At 38.1% G+C, this 20870-nt stretch overlaps 1 protein-coding gene across 1 annotated transcript in view; it reads right to left on the bottom strand.

Moving 5' to 3' along the window:
• TENM1 (teneurin transmembrane protein 1) overlaps positions 1-20870 on the bottom strand; it is a 629447-nt gene that overhangs the window by 250923 nt on the left and 357654 nt on the right. Inside the window, exons 9-11 of the mRNA XM_052662865.1 lie at positions 20205-20306; positions 18594-18788; positions 14721-14921 (exon numbers count right to left, since the gene is read on the bottom strand). Of these exons, the coding sequence (XP_052518825.1) occupies positions 14721-14921; positions 18594-18788; positions 20205-20306 (498 nt within the window). The remainder of the gene's footprint in view (positions 1-14720; positions 14922-18593; positions 18789-20204; positions 20307-20870) is intronic.

Raw genomic sequence — 20870 nt, 5'->3', positions numbered from 1 at the left:
ATGATGCCTAAAAATTTGATTGATATCAAGTTCATATCTACCTTAGAGGCAATGAATAAATTCATGGACCATACTTCCAATGAGGTTAAACCTCAGTATGTGGTTATTTCAAAGTATACTGGCTCGACTAAACTTGTTTTAGAAACTTTACTGACTAACCATTATACGCCAGGGATATTATACCCATTTTACAGACACAGACATTGAGCATTCAAGAGGTTAGGTAATTTGCTTAAGGCTAGATAAGTAGAACCTGCTGACTCTACAGTCCCGTTGACAGTCCTAGTAAGCCACTGGCTCTAATCAAGCTCATTTTCTTCATTTATAAAATGGGAATAACAGTATTCTAACTGCAGGACTGTTACAAGGATGAAAGGATATATATATATATATACACATACACATATACTATATATATATAGTATGTATATATATATATACAAACATATGCTGTGTATATGTGTATATATATATACTGTGTATATGTATATATATATACACACTATATATATACATTTATATACTGTTACAAGGCTGAAAGGATTTAAATATATATATATCATATATATATATACACACACTATACTGAACATAATAGTTAATACAGGATAACAATTATCTGAGTCATTACAGTTAATGATGAGTATGGACTTTGGCAATAAATAGACCTAGCTTCAAAGGTTCTGCCTTCAGCTGGCTACGTGATCTAAGGAACACTGCTGAATTTCTCTAGGTTTTCATTTCTTTCTCTATAAAATGATGATAATGTTCTACAGCACCGTTTCCCAAAGTGGTTCTAAAGAACACTTCTATCTCTGTAGGATATAAAGAAGCATTAAGCGTTTACTGATCAAAGTTTTGTGGTGAAGCTATGGTAGACAGCTTTCCTTATTGCAGGGAATTTTTAGAATCTATAACATGAGAATATGCTTGGTGAATTTTCAAGTGGGAGCTAACCCGTAGATTTCTCCTTTTAGTTTTTCACCATAGAATGTTTTTTGTTTGTCTGAAACATCTTGCAGGAAAGAGTTGTATAGAGAAATACTGACTTGTCATGATGATTAAATGGATAATATTTGTAAAACACGTATATAGTGAGAGTTTAATAAATATATTGTTATTATTATTACCATAATCATCATTATAGTCATTAATGAGCCCCACCATGGTACAGATAACCCAGGCCAGAAAAGTTATGTCTAATACACTTCTAGAAGTAAGGGTCTGGCAACTTTGCAGACAGAACTTTTTTGTCTGCCAGATTAGGGTGAACTGATCCAGTGTTGGTAGACACTTTAGCAGACAATATACTACATAAAAATTACACTGGGCATAGCTATCTATATAAAGTAGAATTCTCTGAGTCACCAAAGTGTTCTTTGAGAACCAGAATTTCTCAGGCATTCCAAAACGCTGCTGTTGCATTGTCTTTTTTGATTGGTTTTAACATGTTCATGAGATCTTGTACTCAACACAAGTATCTTCCCATACATGAGAGTTTTGCCTCTTTCCCTGTAAAAAACAATAACAACTATAAAACTTGGCAGAAGTACAGTGAGCTGTTATTGAATGTCTGATGTATATACTGGACTGTCTAACTTTCCATCCTGATTCAGTTCCTTGACAATCTGGAAATGATTTGCCTTTACCTTTGTATATCTCCTGTTTTCAATGTGCACACAGTTTGCTGAGATATATGGCCCCTTTAAAATCGTCTTTAAACTTTTATCCTTTCTATGCTCCTTATGGTAGAATTAATCATATTTTTGGAGTGGAATTCTAGGATGGTGGTAGATACTATTGCTTTCTACCAGAAGTCTTCAGGGACCGTGTGGGTTGCTTCCCCATGAACCAATCTTTTAGAGAGAGATATATTTTTAGAGGGGGATATATTAATCCAAAAGGAAATTTCTTCACACATAAAAAATGTATTTATGTACCTAACTTGCTGGTACTGAAGAGGAGGTTGTAGGATAAATCCACAAGAAACTTTATCTGTATCTAGCCTAGCTGCTGCTGCTGCTAAGTCACTTCAGTCGTGTCCGACTCTATGCGACCCCATAGACGGCAGCCCACCAGGCTCCCTGGGATTCTCCAGGCAAGAACACTGGAGTGGGTTGCCATTTCCTTCTCCAGTGCATGAAAGTGAAAAGTCAAAGTGAAGTTGCTCAGTCATGTCCGACTCCTAGCGACCTCATGGACTGCAGCCTACCAGGCTCCTCCATCCATGGGATTTTCCAGGCAAGAGTATTTGCTACGTAGGATTATTGACTAAGATTAGCTCCCCCTTTTTCACTATTTTGCTTAGATGGATATTATGACAAAGGCAGAAATGAATAATTTTGTCACTATTGTAACCCTTGATATAGTGTTCTGGAGCTTTTTTGCATTTATGTTTGGACTAACAATGTCTGGAGGCTGAGAGGTTTGAGATGGACTGAGTGCTTTGATGTTCTATCGGTAATCCATTGATTCCCAAGGACCATTTCAATCCTTCCCTCATGGGCCTCAAGTGAAGGACATCTTCCATTATGAATGAGCTGATGATAATTAAAATGGACACATTCTCTGTCTCTAAGTGTCCTAATATCTGGCTTGCCAAGAATCGTGGATAGAGAAAAACAAACAATTCTGGCCAGGTTAATGTGGTGACCTTCATAAATAAAAAGAGGCTGTTGGATTTTTATAAAAGTCAAGTTGTGTTTATGAAAAGCTTATTGCTAAGTTAAAACGTCAGATTTAATATGACCTTGTGGAAAGATCTGAATCTGATTGTTCCATCCTGTAAAGAGGCCAGGCTCTGTGGTATACACAGAGGTTTACACAAGGTATAAACTTGGAGAGTGAGGTCATGGCAGCTTGGATGTCAGCTGACAACTTGGTGATCCAAGCCACCTCTGTCTATGTTTTAGTAATTCCCCCTTACAGAGCACACATGATTTTTTAAACAATCAAGCTAAATAAAGCATCTGAGGAAGATTTCATGGCTGAAGAATCACCCTAGAGACATTCTGAATGACAAGCTCTAATCTGTGCCAGTTTGCTTATTATCTATAAGTTTTACAGCTGGACTCGAGTCTTCTAATTCATTTTATGACATAAAAACTTACCCAACAAAGTTATAAACCTATTGCTTTATTAGACATTTTATTTAAAACATACGTTGGTTTCCTTCGAGAGGTGGAAAGTCTGGGCCTTTGAGGCCTGTGTACTATACACGAATAGATTGTCACTAGGCATTTAATTATGCTACTACTGTCCCACATTTGTATTCTTTATCATATTTTGCAGAAATCTGAGTATAATGATTTGATGCTTCTCCTGTCTTAGGAAGTATATACATTCATTTATATTTCTTTCTTATGCTTTTATTGTCATAAACCAGAACCAGATTTATGGTTACCCTTGGTGTCTTAATATTGCCAAAAATGACTTTTGGTCAGTTATGCTAAAACCCAAATAATCATTTTTGGTAAACCTTTTCCACATATAGCTGACTGTCAACAATCCTATACTACAAAGTACTTATCCAAGTTACCTTGGTATCTGAATATATTCAGTTTAATTTGGAAAATACATTTAATTATATTTTCCAGGCTAAACTTAATACTGCCATATGCCACAGCAGTGCTGTCCAGTAAAATAGAAAGTGAGCCTCAAATGCAAGTCACAGATGCAACCTTAAATTTTCTAGTAGTCACATTAAAACTGCAGGTGAAATTAATGTTAATAAATATATAGTATCTGACCCAGTATGTCCAAAGTATTATCATTTCAATATGTAATCAAAATTATAACTAATAAGGAGATACTTTAGTTCATTTTTCCATATAAAATCTTGAAGATGATCTGTAGGGAAAGTGTCTCACTGGTCTCAATACAAAGAAACTTTAATTTCCACTGAGCTATGGGCTTGGCTTTATGTTGAAGATGTGGCGAGTCACACAACTGATCATGTTGCCCTGTTCTGCTAGTTGGAAAGTTGAATGCTACAGTGAAATTTGATGTTATTTAGCTGTTCACATGGCTTCCTTAAACAAAGATTATATTTCTTGGCTTCCTTTGCATCTAGGTGTGGTCACATGACTTAGTTACTGGTCAGTGAGATATAAATGAATGTTTCTAGCAGTACCATAAATGAAGTCTCCTTAAAAGAGAGCAAACAGACCATTTCCCCCTCCACTCTTTCATCTTATCTGCAATGAAGATGTGGTGATTGGAACATTGGCTGCCATTGTGTACAGTGAGGATAAAAGTCCCACCTTGAGGGATACGAGAGGTGTGAGCCAGAAGAATCTTTCTGGAGTCATCACCTAAGCCTTGGTCTGTCGTCACCTACTTCTAGATTTCTTTTGTGTGAAAGTAAGGTCACAGTTATATCTTGTTTAAGCTACTCTTGTATTTGCCTCCCCTGAGGGAGGTATTTCCTGTCACTAAACCTAATCTTAGCAGACAGACCAGGAATATAAATTTTCCTTGAATGTGAGTTTATGATGAAGAGCAGGGCTTAAACGGAGTGAAAAGACAGAATAAATACTTTTCACCTAACTTTTCAGTGAAACATCTGTTCTACAAACAAAAAAAAATAACACCACTCAGGTGGGGATAAAAAAAATGTAATGACTTTGGAATAGAAAGAATTTTCATACTCCTTAAAATTAATTCAGCTTTACCATGTCTGAAAATGAATTCTGTGAGACAGCTACTAATTTATCTTCTACTTACAAAAGATTTGTCTTCGAAATGTGTCTTTACAATGAGAATTGAAATATAATGACAATAATGGCTACCATTTATTATTATAATCTAATGTCTACTATGGGAGAAGCACTATGTTAGGTGTTTCACATATATTATCTCATTTAACTCTTACAACTACCCTAACAAAGTAGGAATTATTTCCCCATTTTATAGGAGAGGCTCAGAGAAACCAAGTAACTTATTCAAGGTCACATAGTAACTTAGAGGAAGAGCTGGGATTTGAGGTCAGTTCTGTCTGACTTTTCTATGCTGAAACTCTGACAGTTTTCATAACACTGTTTCCCCCCTCCCCAACACTGGCTCAGATCACTTTCATCAACCTACTTCTCCCCTTAATCATAACATTGTGATAGTCAAGGAAGAGATAGACTCTGGGATCCTGCCCTGCGTATATATTCACTGCTAATTTTCCTAGAGATTCAGTGGAAGTGATGACAATGGAAAGGTAACATCTCTTGAATTTGAATAAGGCTCCCTTAATGGTATGTTAGACAAAAGGTCTAAACCAGACATTAAGACTTGTCTCTCATATTAACTATGTATCTAATCAGCTACATTCAATTCAGTTCAGTTCAGTTCAGTCGCTCAGTCGTGTCCGACTCTTTGCGACCCCATGAATTGCAGCACGCCAGGCCTCCCTGTCCATCACCAACTCCCGGAGTTCACCCAAACTCATGTCCATTGAGTCAGTGATGCCATCCAGCCATCTCATCCTCTGTCGTCCCCTTCTCCTCCTGCCGCCAATCCCTCCCAGCATCAGAGTCTTTTCCAATGAGTCAACTCTTCTCATGAGGTGGCCAAAGTACTGGAGTTTCAGCTTTAGCATCATTCCTTCCAAAGAAATCCCAGGGCTGATCTCCTTCAGAATGGACTGGTTGGATCTCCTTGCAGTACAAGGGACTCTCAAGAGTCTTCTCCAACACCATACTTCAAAAGCATCAATTCTTCGGCGCTCAGCTTTCTTCACAGTCCAACTCTCACATCCATACATGACTACTGGAAGAACCATAGCCTTGACTAGACGGACCTTTATTGGCAAAGTAATGTCTCTGCTTTTGAATATGCTATCTAGGTTGGTCCTTACACAAATCATTCAACCTTTCTAGGCCTCAGTTTTCTTCTATAAAAGGAAAGACAAAACAAGGTGATCTCTAAAATCTAATCTAGTGTGAATATTCTATGATTATGTCAAAAGTCTGTCAAAGAAGAAATAAACAAAGACAGCTGGAAATGAAAGTAGGCAGTATTATTTAGAATGCTTTAACTTTCATTGTTTGACATGCACAATTCAATTTTAAAAATGAATGGACCTACCAGAAATGTGTGGCAAGCTGTCTCTGATTGTTTAAATTGTTTACTCTTGATTCCACTGTTAATTTTCGCTCCTATGGCTTCAGAAATATCTTTTTTTCCCATTTGTTTCAATAACAAAAATTTATTTATATAAATTTAAATAAAATTTATTCATTTTATTTTTGGCTGCATTGGGTCTTTGTTGCTGCACACGGGCTTTCCCTAGTTGTGGCGAGCGAGGGGGCTACTCTCGTTAATTTTGGTGCTTGGGCTTACTCTTGTTGCAGAGCACTGGGCTCTGGAGCATGCAGGCTTCAGTAGTTGTCACTCGCAGCCTCTACAGCATGAGCTCAGTAGGTGTGGTACTCAGGCTTAGTCGCTGTGTGACATGTGGAATTTTCCCGGACCAGGGATCGAATCCAGGCCCCCTGCACTGGCGGGTGGATTCTAATCCACTGTATCACCAGGGAAGTCCCAGAAACATCTTTTGAACAATACTTCTCAGAACACTCTTTTAAAGCTCACTAGCTGAACCATTTTTCTAGCTGGAATAAACTCTTCTAGGTTTGTTGAACTCTAATGTGTTTACACATAACCCAGTAGAAAAAAAATTCTTGATTTAATTGCAACTTAAATATTTTTCTCCACTTAAAGTGAAAATGTTAATTATTAAAAATAAATTGAAATGCGAATTTAGCTGAAAAACACATTTTACAGACGTATAAATTGAGATCCATAGTGGCTGATTAGTCCAAGATTACATGGAGAGTTAGGGCTCTGCCAGGACATCAGAGGCATCAGCTGATCTGGGTAACCTAGAGTTTTGGTGAGGGTCCAGAGTGGGAAATAGATTGTTAGCTGAACCTTGGGCCTGTACAGGATCAGGGATCCATATTCAAACCAATCTAGAAGCAAATATGCCTTGCAAAAATAGGTTAGAAGAAAATGATCTGTCTCAGGCTTGGGTCTGAAGATGTTCAATAACAAGCTTCCTCTGAGACTTCATGGCAACTAGCTGAGTTTCACGTGGGTTTGGAGCCTGAGTCTGTACTAAATGTATGGTCCCAAAACTGTAACTTGAGATTTTTAATTTAAACTTTAAATTAGTACAAATGGTCATCATGTTGTACACCTGAAACTAATAAATATGATAAATCAACTACACTACAGTAAAAAGTAGTGCAGACAACTTCCTATGAGAAACAAACATAAATCTTCCCCAGACTTAGAATTTCAACATATTTTAACCAACTATAAAAAGTGAACAGAAGTAAGAAAGCCAGCCAATCATATGCAAGGGTTGACAGAAACAAGAAACCATAGATCCAGGCCCACAAAGCCTTAACATGATCTATTTATCAGATATAGTATGTAAAATAACTATGTTTAATATGCATAAAGAAAACAGTAGATAAAGACAGGATTAAGGAGCAAGAAATTGCCAAAAATTAATGAGAGATATTTGAAAAACAAATTAAATAATTTTAGAAATGAAATCACTGAAATTTACAATTTAATGGAAGGGTTGAACATCATAATAAATACAGCTGAAGAGATATTTCATGAGCCAGAAGACAAATTTGAAGAAATTGCCAATAAAATAACAGAGAAACAAAGAAATGGAAAATTGGAAAAAGCATAAAAGATATAGAGGCCAGAGCGGGAGAGTCTAATGGAAATTCCAAAAGGAAGTAGCAGAGAAAGTGTGAAAATCAAAATTCAATGAAATAGTGACTAAATATTTTCTATGATTTATGGAAGACATGGGTTCTTATATTCAAGAGGCTCAGCAAGTCACAAGCAGGATAAAAACAAGATTAATCCACACTGATCTTCAGGATAAGACATTGGGTTGCGAATTCTATTGCCAACCTCAACGCTGAAGCACAGACAATAAAGTAAGTTTCCCCATGTCTCACAGCAGATTAGTTCCTTCAGCTATAAAATGAGGAAACATTATTAATCCTGCTTACACCTTAATGATATTATGAGAATAAGAGAAACCTGCTTGCTAGGTTACTGGGAATGTGGAAGTATAAGTCAAGTTCTTACCAGGTGAAAATGTATGGTCCTTCTTTAATGAAGGATAAATCTCTGTCCTTCCTATGCCTCTTCTTTCCAATGACTCAGAAGAATGAAAGTGAAAGTTGCTCAGTCGTGTCCAACTCTTTGCAATCCCATGGACTATACAGCCCATGGAATTCTCCAGGCCAGAATACTGGAGTGGGTAGCCTTTCCCTTCTCCAGGGGCTCTTCTCAACCCAGGGATCGAACCCAGGTCTTCCACATTGCAGATGGATTCTTTACCAGTTGAGCCACAAGGGAAGCCCGAGAATACTGGAGTGGGTCGCCTATCCCTTTCCAATGACTCAGAAAAATACATGTAAAGCAAACCTCCGGAAAGGTTCTAGAGGTAGTTTTTATTATCAAAGCTCAATATGCAATCCACACTCTAATAATGACCCTGGATTATGGCCATAATAATGAATGGGGGGACTTCGCTGGTGGTCCAGTGGTTAAGAATCCCCTTTCCAACGCTGGGGATGTGGGTTTGATCCCTGGTTGGGGAACTGAGATTCCACATGCTGTGAGGGTGGCTGCGTCCACACGCCACAACTACTGAGCCCAGCACACCCTAATTAGAGAGTCTGTGCACTGCAACGAAAGATCCCAAGTACCAACCCATGCAGCCAAAAATAAAAGTAAGTACATGACTGAAAAATAAGGCTTTAGTAAAAAATATAATGAAATGAAGAAAATGGCTATGTCAGTATTTGGAGAAAAAATTAAAACCAATGGATAAATGCAGGATGTTTTTATTACAGGAATGAAAGTATCTTTCAGTTTATGGGGGGGGGGATGTATACAGTGCTCTTTAATATCTCTAATAATTTGATTTTGTATAGGATTGGAAAAACTTATTTTGATCCTTCTCCATATCTCTCGGCCACTGATTTTGCACAACTGAATTCTGGCTTCCTTCAAAGCCTTTCTCAACCATCTCTACTAGAGACCCTTTCTACCTTCCTGCCCTGCCCCTGCTCAGATCAACCCCCACCCCCCATGTCAGAGAAGCAGGCAGCAGGTCAGACTGTGGAGGGGAGCACCCAGGTGGCCACCTTTCCTGCAGGATCTCACCTACAGGGCCAAACACAACTTTCAGATTACACCCTTTTCTGGGTCTATTTCATTTCATGCAGATGAACATGAATTGAGAAAAATGCCAAACAGAAAATGAACTTGGAATTCAGAAAAAGTTTGGGTGAATGGGAGGAATGCATTTAATGGTACAGTACAAAATTTTCCTGGTTTCTTTTGATGCTCCTATTGGTCTTTCCAAATGCACTCCTTATTATTAACTGTACTTGAGACATGTAAATAAGCATGCGTCCTCACACTCAGGTTTACTTAATTACATTTTCTTACCTCACAGTTGCCACCTTAAATATATGTCCCTGGTTGAAAAATAATTTTAAAGCTTTAATGTCCTGGAACAGTCAGCAGAGTTAGCTCAGATTTACAGAGAGGGAGCTGCAAATTTACCTCACTGTTCAAACTTGTCAAATTGTCAAAAGTTTCACTGGATTTTTGCATTGCAGTCTGCTAATGATGGCAGAAAAGGTATGGTTTTTATCGCCTCAGAACAAAATGTAAAAGATGTATTTTGAAAACATTTGATATTTGATGTGCTTTAAATCACATCATAAGATTTGATGGCTATTAAATGGACTCTCTTTGATAAAGATAAGGTATTTTTGAATCTGAGAATTTGGGGGGGTTTGATTTCTGTTTTCACTCAAGACAAAAAAACTTAGGGGGTGTCAAGCCATCTCTGAGTAGGATGTATTGCTAGGAAATCATGATAATAGTATGATTTTTTTTCCATTTCATATCTGCCTCCCAAAAATATTTTTGTGGATTCTTACACTCTTAATCTGGCTTGAATTCTATTAAGGATGCTTTGGGGGTTGTATTTCTAGTGCCACCAATGAACTGCACTGACAGATTCCGCAAATCTACAGTTAATGTTCTTACCTCACTGTGGTGTTAATCGTGTAGCCACTATGTTTCAAGCAGGGGTTTATTTTATTAAATCAATCAAATCAGAGTCACCTTAAGGTTTACCCTTTATTTCTTCCAGAATAGAAAAAAGTGACTTTAAAATAAACTTGATCAGAGGTTGTCATACTTTGAATGCAAATTAAAAATAATTAAGCCTAAATAGGAATTAGTCATAAGCCTTTTTGTCCCTATATGCTAAAAAGCAGTATAAAACTTCCCATCATGTTTCAGTGACTGATTGTCTATATTTGAGCTTTTCAGTCCATGAAATTTGTTCATTATAATATATTAACATTGTCTGATAACTAATAGAGACTTCTCTTTTGTGAACTCAGCTACAGCTCTTAAGAAATTCAGGTGTGTATCCCAAACTGAATAGACAAGATTATTTGCAACCCTACGTTCCTAATCTGGATTATCTCTTTTCTATTGAAGACACTTAATTTCAGTTACTTTAAATATGAGTGGATTTTTCCCTTCAGTGGCATGATGAATGACTATATAGCTGTGCCCATAGCATGTACATTCTGTTTTGAACAGAGCTTCTCTATCAAATGGCATGTACAACCCTGCTGTTACTGTAATATCTATAGGAAAAATACAGTGTACACTAATCATTTCAAATGACCTACTCAATACCTGGAAATTTCAGGACAGTGATGCATTATATGTGATAGATATGTAGAATCAGATGAAAACCTTTTGATTATTGGCGCTTTCAATAAAGGGGAAAATGAATAATGTTCTAAAAGCATACGATACTTGTATAATCAAGGAAAGTTTTTCTAGCAATTATAATTATATGAGCCTTTTACAACTTCCTCCTCTAATTATCTGTTTTATTAGTAGATGCATATCACCATCCATTAGGGAACACTTAAAAACATAACAAGACATTGTTATATACACACGTTTATGTGTGTGTGTACATGTGTATCTCTACAAATAGAGGTAGATTCTCAAACAAAATGGTCTATATATCAAAGTGTGGATTTCATTATAACAGAAACAAAGTTATTTGCAATTAATATTTTCTCACCATAAACAATATGGAGTTGAGAGTTTATGAACTATATCCACAAACCATCGATAATCAGTGTCAACAGCTCAATAGACAGGCTAAAGAACCGTAGATCTCAGTGTTGAAAAGGGTCTCAAGAGCCACTTGGCTAATCTTTTACCATTTCAAAAATGAGGCAGCTGAGACTCAAAAAATTTAAATGAGTTACTCAAAATCACTATGCTGTGAATACACACACAAGCACACATGAGCACAAGCACACACACAGTGTCATCTCTCCAATGGACAAAATGGCCACATGTCATAGGATAGCCTGAAAATAAATATCCTTACAACAAAGCCTTATGGAATCTTCACCCAGAACTACAGATGATTCCTGTTATATAGCAACTGTGTACACACACACACACATACACACACACACACACACAGAGCTTCCCAGGTAGCTCAGTCCAGTATTCTTGCCTGAAAAATTTCCTGGACAAAGAAGCCTGGCAGGCTATGGTCCATACTTCAGGAATACTTCAGGACCTAATGTTCCATCTCTCTAGCTGATTAATCCAGTTCTAAGATCCAGGATAATGAGAGGGGATTATGGTAGAAAGGACAGAAACTGTCCTCTCTTTGTGGATGCTTATCTTCCATAAATTTCACAGTCTGTTATCTGAGAATAACAATAGATAGAGTGGCTCACAGGAAGTTTCATCAAGAAGAAAGGAGTACAAAGCTCTAAATTCTGCTTTTATGCTCCTCCTCAGAGACTATGAGACCAGGAGAAGCCAGATTTTATGAAAGAAATGTAGTAGATGTGTTTTACAATGCCCATCTTCGAAGCTGCAGCCAGTATCTTCAGTATAGGGCTAAATGTATTACTGAGACTTCATGGCAAGGAGCTCTATTTTAAGGGAGCATGATTTGACCTGCAGTATATCCAAATCTAAACTATGTTATAACAAGCTTCTGTTGTATTCCCCTTGAGGTGCTTTTTAAAGACTAATGAGTTAACCTTTGTGAAGTACCATGAGACCTCCAGGTGAAAGAACCCTATATCAAGTATCCATTCAGAGCTGCTAACAATACTCAGTGTACCTAGAAAACAGACTGAAAATAATCAGTAAACCATTCACTGCAGTCCCCTTGGTATCAGAGCAACACAGTTAACATGCTAACAGCTAAGCTTCATGCGCTTAGAGGAAGAGAATGATCAATGGCAAAGAGCATATCCACCTTTGAAATGACATGATCCATTATAAGAATCAGATGTTAAATTGCTTCCTGTACTGAGCATACTCAATTAAAAGTCTGCACAGTGAGATCATCTCGATGGTTAAATATGCTCTGTGGGAACAACCTTTATGGAGCTTAAAAATCACAGAAGGACTATTCCTACCATGACACCGGAGATTCAGAAGGCATTTCCTTTCCCTATTTTTCAAGTTGGTAGTTTTATTAGGAAGGCTTTTGCCTGAGAGACTGCAGAGTTTGGGGTCATACCCATTCACCCTTTTGCTTCTCTGACCAAGAGGTGCTTCTAGTGTTCTTTTTCTATTGGATCCAGAATGGATGGATGTGGCTTTAGTCCACTTTCTAATTTGAAAGTGAAAGTGGAAATTGCTCAGTCGTGTCTGACTTTTTACAACTCCATGGACTATACAGTCAGTCCATGGAATTCTCCAGTCCAGAATACTGGAGTGGATAGCCTTTCCCTTCTCCAGGGGATCTTCCCAACCCAGGGATCGAACCCAGGTCTCCCACATTGCAGGTGGATTCTGTACCAGCTGAGCCACAAAGGAAGCCCAAGAATACTGGAGTGGGTAGCCTATCCCTTCTGCAGCACATCTTCCCAACTCAGGAATCAAACTAGGGTCTCCTGCATTGCAAGCGGATTCTTTACCAACTGAGCTATCAGGGAAGCCCCCATTCTAATTTAGTCTACCTTGAATCCATGTTATATCTGGACAAGAATGCAGTGGATATTTGATGCCCTTCATTTCCTTGAATGTTCCCTTTTCCATAAGCTAATCTATTCACCTTTGTGTGCAGTCCCTGCTCCTTGTCTAACTCTTCCTTTGGTGGGGGTGAGGGTGGAGGCTGAAAAGAAGTGCTAGATGTGGGATGAAATCAACAGTCCTGAAAACAACTGTCAGGTTTGCAATTAGCCAGCTCTATGACCTTGGAAAAATAATTTAACCTCACTAGCTCTCACTTTCCTCTTGTTTCAAAGATTTGTATAGCTCTTATTCATTGCTGACTCTATCTCCTCCAGCCAGACTGCAAGTCCCAGTAGTGCAGGAATCATGTACTCCTCACTGATGTATCCCGAGAGTTAGCCCATGGCCCACAGTAAGTGCTCAAGGAAAATCTGTTTATAGAATATTTAAGCGGACTTCTCTGGTGGTCCAGTGGCTAAGACTTCGTGTTCCCAATGCAGGAGGCTCGAGTTCGATTCCTGGTCAGGGAACTAGATTTCACAGGCTGCAACTAAGACTTGTGATCAGTCACCCAATCTCTCAATGTAGAAATCATAGTTAGTGATAATTCCTGCCTCCAGCAGCACTTATATAGTAACCATGTCCTGTTTCCTAACCTTGACCTAAAACACAATCTGTTATAAACCACGCAGTAGCTTCTTACTGTGTCAAGAAGAAATGCAAGTTCCTTAGCATGGCGTGTAAACAAAACTCCCTGTGTTCTCATCCCTGCCCATCTCTCCAATTATATCTTCTGGATTCCTAGGTGCAGCCACACCCAATGACTAGCAAGTCGCCAAATGGAATATTTGGATTCACATTTCTTAGTTTAAATTATTCCTTCTGCCTGGAATGTTCTTGGCTCTTAAATCCACCTGATAAACATATCATCATCTTTTTAGTGTTCATTCAAGTATTAAGATGTTTCCAAAGTCAGAAAAGGGAACCCTCCTACACTGTTGGGGGGAATGAAAATTGGCGCAACCATTATGGAATACAGTATGAAGATTCTTTAAAACACTAAAAATAGAGTTGCCATATGATCCAGCAATCCCACTCTTAGGCATATATCCAGAGAAGACTAACTTGAAAAGATACATGAACCCCAATGTGCATTGCAGCACTGTTTACAATAGTCAAGATATGGAGGCAACCTAGATGTTCATCAACAGAGGAATGGATAAAGAAGATGTAGTGCATATATACAATGGAATGCTACTCAGCCATAGAAAAGAATAAAATGATGCCATTTGTAGCAACATGGATGGACCTAGGAATTGTCATCCAGAGTGAAGCAAGACATAGATTTGAAATAATCTATAGAGAACTGATCATAACAGACTCCAAAATGGATGGAATAACTACAGGAGAGTGCAAAATGAAGACAGAGGTTCAACTACAGAACTATAACAATGAAAAATGCAACGAAAAGCTCAGTGGTGTGTTGTATATGAAAACTCAGTAAAATGCAAGCCTAGGGAACATGTGGAAGCCCCTTATGAAGGCATACATAAAGTCATACAGATCTGACTTTAAGAAATATTACCTTAAGGTAAAGACCAGGAAGAACTCAGGAGTGAGGGAAGGGGGTGAAAAATTAGACTCTGATGTACCTGTTGAGCAGTCAGCCCCTGTCCACTTGGGATCGCAGCTGCACGTGCCAGCATCCAGAAGAAAAGTCCCGTGTCCTGAGCACTGCTCCTGACATATTGGAAGTGGAGTTTCACAGTTGACTCCTCCCCAACCAGTAGAACAGTGACATTCTCCTTTTACACAGATGCCGTGGCCAGAACACATGGGGTCTAAGCAGTCCTCTGAAGGCCAGGAAAAAAAAAAAAAGGCGAGGGTGAGGGGGGAAGGTTGAAAGTGAACAGGTGTGGCCAGGACACTGAGATACATTGATTTTCCAATATTACATTATTTATGCTATTTTCATTAGGCAATAAAATGACTTACATAAATGCTGTGTTTGAACCAGAATATTATCAACACTTAAAAACATGGTAGGCTACCATAAATGTTGCAATCTAAATGTAGAAGAAGGAAACCACAGCTATGTTCTATGAAATTAAGAGCAGTGTGTAGCACTCCCACACAAGTGGGTGGGTGGACCAGAATGAGCCTTCAGTAGGGATTCCTCAGCTTTGCCAAAAAAAAAAAAAAAAAAAAATCAAGAAGTTTTGGTAAGTCATTCCCTGTTTCTGAAATTGGAATCATAGCTCCCAGAAATGGCTTTTATTTGATGTGTTTAGAGGAATTTTTATATATATATTTAAGTTTGGATTATTTAAGGTATTGGTTGAGGTGACTGCTGTTTCATGGAATCATATGACTAATTTCTTATAATCTCGCATTTATATCTAAGAAGCACTGAAAATGTAACATTTTAAACACAATTTAAAAATTCTTTGCCTCGTGGATTCTCCTTCTACCAGGACACTGTGACATAGTTTTCAATGCTTTAGAATATCACAGACTCAATTATATTTGACTCTGATTCTGTGAAGTCTGGAAATTTTTGGACACATTCTAAAAAATACTCTAAACTATTTCACAAGTAGATTTCTATGGTTGCCTTGGGGAAAATTATTTTGTGCTTTTAACTGAGTGACCACCCCACAGGTAATGGGAAAGTCGATGTCCACATTTCTGATCTTCACCTACAACTAAGATGAGACCAAAATAACCTAACCATTATGAGGATGTACGCTTTCAATTACTTTTCTAGCAATGGAAACAGACTGATACGATCTGCCATCATTTGCAAGACTGGCCTAGACTTAGCGTGTAGCATGTGCCGTGGAATGGGCTTCCCAGGTGGCTCAGTGATAAAGAATCTGCCTGCAATGCAGATGTGGGTTCCATCCCTGAGTCAGGGAAGATCCCCTGGAGGAGAAAATGGCAACCCACTCCAATATTCTTGCCTGGAAAATCCCATGGACAGAGGAGCCTCAAGGGCTACAGTCCATAAGGTTGCAAAGAGTTGGACACAACTTAGTGACTAAACAGCAACAACAAATGTGCCATGGAATAGAGTTGAGTCTAACTAAGCATTTTATAATTAGTGTTATTGCCATTATAATTAGCCCATGATCTCAGGGTCATTAGCACAATGCTTTAATACCTAAGCTAATCAGCAAATAAACACCAGAAGGTACATCTAATTTGATCTATTCATTATTTGGAGGGAAAGGAAAAGTCTGTGTGTGTGTGTGTGTGTGTGTGTGTGTGTGTGTGTGTGCGCGCGCGCGCGCGCGCACGCGCTCAGTCACTTCAGTTGTGTCCGACTCTTTGTGACCCTATAGACTGTAGCCCACTAGGCTCCCCTGTCCATAGGGATTCTCCAGACAAGAATACTGGAGTGGGTTGCCATGCCCTCCTCCAGGCGATCTTCCCAACCCAGGGATCAAACCCAAGTCTCTGATGTCTCCTGCATTGGCAAGGCAGGTTCTTTAGTGTACGATATTATTTCAGAAGGAGGTAATTTTGTTGCATCAAAATATAACAATTTTAATAAATAAAATAGTATTTAACTTCATATAGTTTTATTGTTTTTTAGAAGACCATCTTCAATGATTAGGTAAGTCATACTTAAGTCAGAGGCACAAAGTCATTTGGCTGCAGGGACCAGGTGGGTTGCAGACATGAATGAGGTGGGCTGGATATAAGAAAGCAGGGTGTGCTGGGAATAAGTGTCCAGTTTAAAGGAAGCTGCTGCTGCTGTGTGTGTCTGTGTGTTGGTTGCTGAGTCATATCTGACTCTTTGCTACCCCATGGACTGTATAGCCTGTCTGGCTCATCTGTCCATGGGATTCTCTAGGCAAGAACACTGGAGTGGGTTGCCATTTCCTCCTCCACAGGGGATCTTCCCGACCAAGGGATCGAACCCAGGTCTCCTCATTGCAGGTGGATTCTTTATTGCCTGAGCTACTAGGAAAGCCCAAGTTGCTGTTAATTGGCTCCAATCATTGCTACTATGTAGGAATGTGGGCTCAGGGTCACCAGATATTTTTGTTGCTCCAGAGAGGCCAGAAATAGAGATTTTTATATGATGTTTCTCTATTTTAAATTTTGCAAAATACATCACATTAAACAACAATGAAAATACCACCACCACTACTTAGTGAAACAAACAAAATTCACCCATGCACCCATTCAGCCTGTTTGTGAAATCTGACTTAAAACATTTTTTATTAAAAAAAAATTGTATTTGGAAAGTTTCTACCTTTAAACGTGGTACTCCTTGCTATCTTGGTTAGTCTATAAATTTTCTTTGTGGCCTAGAAGGCAAACTGTAGCTAAGTCCTTTTTCAACTATTTAGAAAATTTAAATTAGAACGGTCTAACTTAGGTTAAATGTTTTTCAGGGCAGACTGTAGATGTTGTAATAGACACCATGTTTTTGGGGGGTGAAAACATGTGTGCATCTGTATAGCATCTGAATGTATAGCTTAAATATCATGATTGCTGATGGATCCCCATAAAAACAGCTTCTAAAAGTAAGTCAGGAACTTTACTGCCTTGTCAAGGCCCAATGACATTCATATTGGAACAGATACAATCTTCACACCAAAATTCTACTATGGATAATGGAAGGTGGAAAGCTAAACTCTTGTTTGCTCATGGAGCAGAATGAGATTAAACCCTTTAAAATGCTGTGTAATAGTCTTAATGAGCCATCTTTAAAAAGCAATTATAGTGCATTTTCAGCAATCTATTTCCTGAACAACAGTTGTGATGAGACCATCTCCCATGGTAATGGTTTAATATTATTTCTGAAATCAGTCTTATTTGAGGAATGTGGCATGAAAAAGGTCTGATTACTAGCAAACTTATTTTCCAATGTGTCTTCTTTAAATGATAAAACTACTGCTGTTTTGAAGTATGTTTTGTAAATGATAAAATTATTGTGCATGTATGTGTAAATGCTCCTTTGGGGTGAATTTTAATATAAAGGCATTGTCTTGAAACTCATTAGTGGTAAGTCTACTTCCTTAGGCAGGGAGGTCAAGTTTCAGCATGAGGTATATAAAAATAAATAATATAAAGCAATAATAATAATGGTAATTACAAATCACTCCCAAAGATAACATTTATGAAATGGTTCCAAATGTGCACAATAATATTATTTTTATTATGTGCTTTAGAGAAAGATGTAGCCTAGCGCAGTCTGTAATAACGAAAGCTTATAAATTAACACCTAAAATAATCATGATGGAAATTTTCATCATAAAACAGTGTTAAAATGAGGAGGGCATACGGCATTTTCCACTACTGCTCTGTAAGGGTCAGAGGTATGACCTCATGTTATTATTAGAGGCTGTCAGAAGAGACATGAACTCCCATTGCTCCATGTACTAAGTAGACATGTTGTGCATTTATGGTTTGCAAAGACCACTTATGTCTCTTCTAGAAACACAGAATGACACCTTGGACCATTCAGTGAGAGAAAAGCCTGAAGCAATATATTAACACAGGGCTCTGACCTTCCTCGCATATTTCTCCTTTGTATCCTGGCACACAGATGCAAACTCCCATGATGCAGGTGCCGTGGCCAAAGCACGTTGGATCAATGCATTGCTCTTCTGGAACGTCGCACTCTGGCCCCTTCCAGCCATTTCGGCAGACACAGTGTCCTTTTTCATATTCTCCATTCCCACCACACAGCACAGGGCACGAATCTGAAGGTTGGCAAATGAACTTGTAATGTTCTCATAATGCTTGTAAAATCTCCAAAGAGCAATTCTCTATCGATTCTCATATAATATTTCTGGCAAAAAAATTGTACTATTTCTGGCTTAGCCTTTATTAAATCGGCACATGTTCATGATTACAAACAGAATTTTCCTCTTATGGGATTGGGGGAAAGATAAATTATAAAAACACCCTGAGTGAAGAAATTATTTCAAGCACTTGCTTTCGATACTCTTGAACAACTATCATCATCACCATCGTCATTATTATAAGTTAGGATTTGTCTCTCTTTTGGTGTTTCTTCCTCAAGCAGATAAAATTCATAAAACTAGGAGGGAGGTATTCCTATTATAGAGTGTTATCTTTCAAAAGTTGGCCATTTAGAGATTGGTACTGGATAGATGTCTGTGCCTATTCCAGCTGTGCAGACCTTCATTGGAACATTCACTTTGCTCTGTCATTCTTAGTCTTCTTATTAAAAAAAATATGGACCTCCCTGAGGGCAGGGCCTATATCTCATCTTATTCATTTTTTTCCATACCAGCCATAACCTCTGCTTCTACCCCCCAACCTCCTTAAGATCTATTGGAGAACTGGGAATCTAGCAAGTGCTATTGAATTCTCTGCTGAATAGAATTTAATCTAAAGAAACTGAGTGGCTGAGAAACCTGAGATGAAAGTATTAGCAGGCTGAGAACTTTAAGAACACATTGTGAACAAGCAGAAAGCATCTCTAAAGTATTGATAATAACTGTAAGCCTATGGGGAAAACCCAGCATGATTGACCCACAGCTTTTCGAGAATTAAATTATGGGCAAGTCTGGTTTAGTAAAGTTTGAAACTTTAACTTCTGCCTTCCCAGTCTTTCCCTTATAAGCTACTCAGCCAGCTGGTGACTGTCCACCTCTTCCTGTTTACCCTAATTTGTATAAGTGGTTACCCAAAGTTCCTCCATTATAAATTAGTTTATGAAGGGAATAGAAGTACTGAGTTGGCCGAAAGGTTTGCTTGGGCTTTTCCATAAGATGCTATGGAAAAACCTGAATTAACTTTTTGGCCAATCCAATATCATGGAGTGGTTGGTTTCAGAGGATCCAGGTATCTCAGTGGTTAGATAACCTTAGTTAAGTGATTTGACTTCTCTGATGTTATTTCTTTGCCCATTAAACTGGGATAATAGATCTATATCATAGGATTATTATACCATATATGAATTAAAAGTACCACAAAATGTTGAGAATGGTGCCTGGTAGAGCAAGTGCTCAACTTTTGGTAGAGACCATCGGGGGTGTTGCTACTGCTACTATCACTCTTATCCCTCCTCCTCTTCCTATTGTTACTAATTCTAAGTTCTCAAGTGACATCAAGTTCCCTAACCAATCAGTATAACAGGGCAACCTTACCTCTAGCACAGTCAGGTCCAAGGAATCCTGGGAAGCAGTGACAATGGCCAGAGATACATTCTCCATTTCCATTGCAATTTGTCGAACAGTCATCCATTATTTCTATTAATAGAGAGAAAAAGAAGAAAAAAAAAAAAGAACAAACTTATAGGCTATAGAGTCTTTATTTTTTTCTAAATTGCAAAAACCCTGGGCCTATAACAATCTTTGCCCTCTGCTGTCTACAAAGCACTTACTGTCTAAAGTCAGATGCCAAAGATTTCTGTAAGAGGTCACAGTACCAAATTATTTAAAGCACCCTGGATTTGCTGAATTGGCTATTCAAGAGTGGGACTAAAAACCAGCCTCACCTCTAAAATGCATCAAGGGTCTAGATGAGCTGTATTCTTAAAAGACATTCATGATAAAACTAAAAATGTACTAGGATTATAGGTCATTTCTCAAAAGCAAAAAGGGCTTTAAAATATAACCCAGAAAATGAAGTCTATTGTTTATTTTTTAAATTTAGGTGGTAGCAAAGAAAAATGTCTTCTCTATCACCTTAAAATGTTTAATCTACTATCTTGACAGCTTAAATATGATAATCAGGTATTTCATTTTCACTAATAAGTGACAATGGAAAGCTTTTAAAGTAAGTGTTCATATTAAACTCACCACCATGAAAAG

The sequence above is a fragment of the Budorcas taxicolor genome, chromosome X (genome assembly GCF_023091745.1).
Source record: "Budorcas taxicolor isolate Tak-1 chromosome X, Takin1.1, whole genome shotgun sequence".
Taxonomy (NCBI): domain Eukaryota; kingdom Metazoa; phylum Chordata; class Mammalia; order Artiodactyla; family Bovidae; genus Budorcas; species Budorcas taxicolor.
Note: the sequence above shows the minus strand (reverse complement) of the source record. Positions and strands in the feature narration are given on the sequence as shown.